Source organism: Poecilia latipinna, unplaced genomic scaffold (genome assembly GCF_001443285.1).
Source record: "Poecilia latipinna isolate Pla-1442-1.1 unplaced genomic scaffold, P_latipinna-1.0 Scaffold563, whole genome shotgun sequence".
Taxonomy (NCBI): Eukaryota; Metazoa; Chordata; class Actinopteri; order Cyprinodontiformes; family Poeciliidae; genus Poecilia; species Poecilia latipinna.
Window position 1 is genome coordinate 6,612 of NW_015113179.1, and position 7,251 is coordinate 13,862.

Consider the following 7,251-nt stretch of genomic DNA (forward strand, 5'->3'; position numbering starts at 1 on the left):
AGTTTTTTCCCCTTCATTAATGACATACATTATATCTATCATCATAATTCAGGGTGAGTTATGTTTAATTCTAAATGAATATCCTTGTTGGACTTTTATTTAAGTGCTATTCTCCTTCAAGATACATTTACTCAACGCCAGAATAAATGCAATGTACATTATGCAGCAAAGGAAATTAGAAGATCGGACATATATCCATTATGGAGATGATAAGTTTTGGACGGGCGATGTTCCTCTTACACAGGGAAGAAGCTTTTCACTTATCTAGCTTTGCTAGCAAAGTCGTTAGCTAGCAGCTAGCTAATAGCAGAACAGCAGCAGCCTAATGTCTGTATGATAAAAATACTGAATCGATAGATAAGGACAGTTTTTCCTCACCTGGTTGTCTCCTCCCCTCAGTAGTTCTTCAGAGAAAGGCAGACAGAGGCCTGTCAGTGTCTGTTGTATCTCATTTCCTCTCTGCTTAAACCGCTGAAGCAGAAACGAGACTTCAACGTTTTCCGTCATCTGACAAGCAGCAAATCTACTCTATTCACCAAAAACGTTTTAATTCACCAAAAACTGATCTGTAATCTGGATCGTTCTCTACGTTGAGCTCCAGTTAGCCGCCTTATCTCACTGCGCAGGAGGCAACTGGGTCACAGGCAAAAGGTCAAACGTAACAAGGTGACCGGAAGGCTTATTATGTTGTACAAAAAAAAAAACCCAACAAAAAACAAAGAATTTTAGTACATGTTATTATTTGTCAGAAGAGGGCTTAGGAAATAATAATACCAAAAAATTGACCAAAAGGGCACTTTGGGGCAAGGAGCAAAAGGGGCAGGTGCTCAGGCCCCCCAGGTCCCCCCTCTGCACGTGCCTGGTAATGTTCAGTAACATTTAATAATGTTCAGTAACATTTAATAATGTTCAGTAACATTTAATAATGTTCAGTAATATTTAATAATGTTCAGTAACATTTAATAATGTTCAGTAATATTTAATAATGTTCAGTAACATTTAATAATGTTCAGTAACATTTAATAATGTTTAGTAACATTTAAAGTCTAATCTCCACCAGAGCCTCCCTGGTGAGCCTGGCTGTAGAAAAGCTAAGTTGCTAAATGTTTGGCTGTTCCGGTTCGGTCGGTAAATATTCATCCGGTGAGGCGGGTGGAGGATCAGAGGCCGGACGGATAGCCAGGTGGACCGGTACCGCAGGACCAGACGGACAAACGGGTCCGAACGACCCAGTTCGGTTCTGACTCCCTTCCTCGGAGGAGCTGAAACAAACCCGTTACGTCATCCTCCTCCTGGATTGTGTGTTTTGTTTTTTTCATTAATTTGATTGGCACTCAGCGGACGGGAGTCGGGGTTTGTGGTTGCCGTGGCAACGGCCTGCTCTTTGTTGAAAGGCTACGTTGCTGGCATCTGATGCGTCTGCGCTGCGATCGATAATAAACCCGTCCAGAACCAGAACCAGCAGAACCTCCACCCTGCTCCGCCTGCGGAGAGGAGGAAGATGATGATGATGTGGCAACAGGAGGAAGAAGAGATTAGATGGAGATAGGAGGAGGAAGAGGAGCGCTGCTCCTTCTGCCTCATCCGGGATCTTTTCTCTGTCTCACACTTTGATATCAAAGTAAGGTGTGTTTTTTTCTCTCTCTCTCTCCTCCCCCCGGCTTCTCCTCAGTCAGGATTCCGGTTCGGTTCCGTTCTCTTCGCGCCTCTAATTGGTACCGATGTCCGCCAGCTGAATGCAGATTTTACGGCTATTGAGGCGGTTCTGATCAGCCCAACAACCTGTGGCTGTTCGGAGGTTTTCCGGCTCCAGAACCGAACCCGGCTCCTCGTCACATCTGGATCTGAAGCTCCTGTTAATCTGCGCCAGGCTGCGCGCGCAGCTCGCCATGACGCGCCGACCAGTTTAAATGAGTTTATTATGGGATGGAGACCTGTTGCTGCTGAAGAACAGCCGCTGGTGGGCCGCTTCCATCCTGTAGCTTCATAGTTTAAAGTTACGCTTTCAAAGATGAACCGCAGCAATTTGAATATTATCCTGCGGTAACTGGGTTCATTTTTCTGTCATATTTGTTCATTCAGTTGGAATTTAAATATTTAGCTCCAATTTAAGAAAGAATCCGCTCCAAACTAAATGTTTGATTAAAAAAGTATTTAGCTAAATATTTTCGTTTGAAGCTGTACAAAATATTGCTAAATAAATTATTTAGCAATCTAAATATTTCTTTTAAATTAAAGCTAGTAAAAAAAATTTACTTGGCTAAGAAAAAGAAGTAATTTATTTAGCAATCTAAACATTTTTGTTTGAAGCTAATAATTAGCAAATAAAGTATTTAGCTAGAGAAATAGTTCTGAGCTAGCTGGTAATATTTAGCTACCTCAGAGCTAACTGTTTAGCTAATATGCTAATTCACTAACAGATGTTGAGTTTCAAAATAAAAGCTGGTAATAATCTACTGTGTGATCCATTGGGAAATGTCTATATTTATCTTTAAACAGCTGAGGGAGAACAGTCATATATTGGGGTCACTTATCAGGTTAACCACGTGGTCCAGGCCATACGGAAACCGCCCAGGGCGCCATCTTGTGGGGGAATCTATAGCAGAAAATCCTTAAGACTGCTAATTACTTTTAAAAGCACCTAAATATTTAAATAACCATTTAAAACTGCTTTTTGTATTTATTCGGGTTATCTTTGTCTCATATTGGGATTTATTTGATCTGTAAAACATGTAAATATGACAGGAAAGAATCTTTAAGGGGTTGAATACTTTTTCACAGCACTTTTTCTAACAGAACTGGAGAAAATTACGACAACATAATTTTTTAAAATGTTTTCAGCGATAGTTATGGAAACAATGGATGACTTATTTACCCAGAGGTTTGCTGGTAAATCTGCTGCAGGGTTTAATAATAGCAGCAGCTTATTTTAGGTTTGCAACCAAACACACACACACACACACACACTGAGTTATCCTGCAAAGGGCGTTTAGCCTGGCTGCAGCTAGCAGAGGAATATTTTAATCTCATGAAACATTTCACTCCTTGCCTCAGATTCTCCTCTGCAGGCGAAGAGAAAGACGCTGAAAATGGAGGGATGTGTTCAGACCAGGGTTAGAATAGTTTGGGGTTTTTATTGTTATACTTTTATTTCATTAAGATTTTTGTCTAATTCAATTGGAATTTTTAGTGTTTTCTTGTTTTACTTAATATCATTTTAGTTCTTATTGTTTTTTTCATATTCAGAAAGGTCATTGTATTGTTTTGTGATTATGTGAACATTGATTGGGTAATGAATACCCAACAGAAGGAAAATCTGTTTAATTTTTGTCAAACAGTCGACCAACTGGAGTTTTATCACAGTTTTCTGTCGCCATTTTGCAGACTAACGTACATGAAGCGCCATCATTTACTGACAGCAAATTATGGTTTGTGTGGTGAAACAATAAATTTGCCATCAGTTTGAAAGGTTGATAAAAACAAAGAATATTATATCTATAATTTCAGTACGGTTTGGTTATTTTTATAAATGCATGATATTGTCCCGGTTAAGTTTTTCAACATTAGAGTTTTTATTTATTTCAGAGAATGAAAATGTTTTCTTAATATCGGTTTCAGTTATTTCATCATGTTTTAGTCATTATAGTAACTTAGATGCAGCTGAACTCTGAACTCTGAACCTTCAGAGCCACATAAAGACGGTTACAAAGTCGGCCTCTGGTCATCTGGAGAATGTTTCCAGGACTGAGGAGAAACTCATCCACTTACACTGATTACCACAACAGTAGCTGAGTTTACTTTAAACATAAAATTGCAAAATTGAAAGTACAAAAAATAAATTCACTGAGTGGAAAAAATTTAGAAAAAAAAGTTTTTGCGCTGGGACAAGTCGAAACAGTTTTCACATCGTGAATATTTTCATGTGACTGTTTACGTCGCTCACATGATTTTAATGACTTGTGTGAAGAAGCTTCTTCAGATTTTAATTTTCCTCATTTAATGGAAACATTTCCAGTGTTTTATCAGCCTGGCGGGTCACCAGGCTTTACTTCATCCCTGCCAGGCTAAGAGTTGTTTAATTCTTCTGAATAAGAGTCTTATATACCACTAACAGTTCCAGCTAGGCTTACAGCCTAAACGGGTTGAACTGGGAATGCAGCTGCACCATCCCTGCTGCTGCCCGTTAGCATCTCACTCTGTTGCTCCCAAATCGTGATGAAATGTTGGTCGCCTCCAAATTCTTGGAACTTCCAACATTTTTTAGCTCAGAAACATGGTGGACTGCCTCGGCGCAACAAGCACCAGGATTAGCAGGTTTTCTGGGAGAAACTGACTGCAAATGCAAAATAGTTCATTTATTTATTAGAGGAGAATAGACAAACATATTTGATGCTTATTGACTATTTTCATGATGGAACTCGACGGAGCGTAATGCCTCAGCTGGTGACTGTATGATGTTTTTATGACTTTTTTTAAAAATATTTTATGATGGAAGGCTCTTTGAACTGCCTCGTTGCTGAAATGTGTGATACCAGTAACCCTGACTGATTGGTTCATTGACTGACTGGTTTCCTGCTCCGCTTTGTTGCAGGGCTTGTTGGTGATGGTGCTCTGTTTGCCGTGATGGTGGGTAAGAGAGCCATGCAGCGCCTCCTGCTGGCCGGCGGCCTGCTGCTGGTCCTGGCCGGCTCCGCCTCCAGCTGCCCCGCACGGTGCGAGTGCTCCGCCCAGACCAAGTCGGTCAGCTGCCACCGCAAGCGGCTGGCCAGCATCCCGGAGGGCGTCCCCATCGAGACGCGCGCTCTGGACCTCAGCAAGAACAAGCTGCGCCTCATCAACTTCTACAACTTCTCGTCATTCCTGCAGCTGGAGGACCTGGACCTCAGCGACAACACCATCAGCGTGGCCGAGATCGGCTGCTTCCACTCCAACGTGGCGCTGCGCTCGCTAAACCTGCGCAGCAACCATCTTATGGTGGTGCTGAAGGGCGTGCTGGCGGGCCTGACCAACCTCACACACCTGGACCTGAGCCACAACCGGCTGGTGATTCTGCTGGACAACGTCTTCCAGGACCTGCACCGACTGACCTTCCTGGAGGTCAGCAACAACCAGCTGGTGTACATCTCCCAGCGCGCCTTCACGGGGCTCCTGGGCATCCAGAGTCTGACCCTGGAGCGCTCCAACCTCACCGTGGTTCCCACCGACGCTTTGGCCCACCTGCACAACCTGGTGGAGCTGCGCATGCGCTTTCTGAGCATCAGCTTCCTCAAGCCTTTCTCCTTCAAGCAGCTGACTCGCCTGCGCCACCTGGAGGTGGATTCCTGGCCCCTGCTGGAGAGCCTACCGCCGCTGTCGCTGCACGGCCTCAACCTGACCACCCTGTTCATCACCAACACCAACCTGTCTGCCTTTCCTGGAGCGGCGCTGCGCAACCTGCCCTACCTCACACACCTCAACCTGTCCTACTGCCGCATCCAGCACATCCAGCAGGGGGAGCTGGGCCCTCTGCCTCAGCTGCTGGAGCTCCGCCTCCAGGGGGCGCAGCTGCTCTCCATCGAGCCCCTGGCCTTCGCGGGCCTGAAGTCCCTTCAGCTGCTGGATGTGTCCCAGAACCGGTTGGACTCTCTGGAGAGGGCCGTGTTCGCCTCGGCGGACTCCCTGCAGCGGCTCTGCCTGGGCGGCAACCCGCTGGTGTGCGATTGCCGGTTACTGTGGTTGCTCAGCAGCCACAAGCCGGCTTCGCTGCAGATCCTGGACTTGCAGCCGGAGTGCAGCGCGCCGCAGCACCTTCTGGGCAAATCCCTGCGGGACCTCAAGGAGCCGCTGGTGTCAAGGTACATGACCTGCACCAAGCCACGGGTCGGCCCCAACGCCACGCAGCTGCTGATGGCCGATGAGGGCCAGCCGGCGCGGCTGAGCTGCACGGCGGAGGGAGCGCCGCGGCCCTCTGTGGTCTGGATCACGCCGCACAGACGCTACGTCACGGCCAAGAGCAGCGGCCGCATGGAGGTCCAACCAGATGGCAGCCTGGAGATCAAGCCGGCGGAGCTGCACGACAGCGGCGTGTACCTGTGCATCGCCAGCAACCCGGCGGGCAACGCCAGCCTGTCCGCCTCCCTGGCCGTGAAGAGCCTGGGGACCGGCGACAGGATCCACTTCACCAACCGCAGCTCCGGCTACCTGACGGAGCCCAACGGCACCTGGGGCAACGGCACGGTGCTGTACAACATGACGGTCCCCATCGACATGAAGACCATCCTGATCTCCGCCGCCATGGGCTGCCTGTCCTTCCTGGGCGTGGTGGTGTTCTGCTTCCTGCTGCTGTTCGCCTGGAGCCGGGGCAAAGGGCGACACAGGAACAACTTCGACATCGAGTACGTCCCCCGGAAGTCCAACGGCGGCGGCGCGGACGTGGCGGAGACCAGCGGCCCGCGGCGCGTCAACATGAAGATGATCTGACGGACTTCAGCCAGAAAACAAAATGTCTGTTCGTTTTTTAATGACACAGTGGATTTGTGACAAACGAAAGTGATGTACTGTTTAGTGGCTGTGGGTCTGACGGTGGTCTAGTGATCAGTGGACTTGTGATATATGATGTTCATAATGTACACTCAATATAAATCTATAACCGACATATCAATATGGGACTGACATCGTGCTGCGAGTGACTCAGTGACGGGATGAGTAACGACGTGGCATCAAGGTGAAGGAGGGACAGACCGCAGCGTCACGACCGAACCGTCCCGTCTCAGCTGCAGCCTGAAAGGTGTGTGTGTGTGTGTGTGTGTGTGTTTCTTTGTGCATGTGCACGCATTGCCTTTCTCGTGCGGTGGAGCGACTAAGCGTTGAGGTCCAAAGTGTTTTTCTTTCTTTCTCGGGTTTTTCTACCAGAAGCAGGTGTTTGTATGCAAACCCTCAAATGAATCTACTGACAAAATGCTGCAGAAACTAACATAGATCAGCCCCTCTTCCCATCCCCCTGAAGAAGACACTTCTGGTTTTCTAGACTTGAAAAGGCCTTTCAGGAAAACAGGTCTGCTGTTCCTCTGCACAGAAACAGAAAAACGGAAAGTCGTGTTGAATTTTATATCATAATAAATCAAAGGCAGACAAATCCCTCGATGTGACATGGAAGAGTTGGTGGCAAAGATTTACCGCGCCGAGCTTCCTGTCTCTGCAGGTTGATCTCACCGTTTAACTTGGCTGGGGGTGAGGGGGCAGAAGGGAGGTCTGGGGGCAATAGGGGGCTTG

The 7,251-nt window shown here is 46.9% G+C and overlaps 1 protein-coding gene across 2 annotated transcripts; it reads left to right on the top strand.

Moving 5' to 3' along the window:
* Nucleotides 1-922: 922 nt before the first annotated feature.
* LOC106953130 (leucine-rich repeat and immunoglobulin-like domain-containing nogo receptor-interacting protein 2) lies at nucleotides 923-7,107 on the top strand. 2 transcript variants are annotated; one of them, XM_015041690.1, is made up of 2 exons: nucleotides 923-1,626; nucleotides 4,592-7,107. In XM_015041690.1, the coding sequence occupies exon 2, from the start codon at nucleotides 4,624-4,626 to the stop codon at nucleotides 6,457-6,459; it is 1,836 nt and encodes a 611-aa protein (XP_014897176.1). In that variant the 5' UTR covers nucleotides 923-1,626; nucleotides 4,592-4,623; the 3' UTR covers nucleotides 6,460-7,107. The 2 variants fall into 2 exon arrangements, with proteins under 2 accessions (XP_014897176.1, XP_014897175.1); XM_015041689.1 differs by having other exon boundaries at nucleotides 924-1,621.
* The last annotated feature ends 144 nt before the right edge of the window (nucleotides 7,108-7,251 follow it).

What these genes read in the sequence shown, in the direction of transcription:
- LOC106953130 (XM_015041690.1), top strand. Translation starts at nt 4,624, where the DNA reads ATGGTGGGTAAGAGAGCCATGCAGCGCCTCCTGCTGGCCGGCGGCCTG.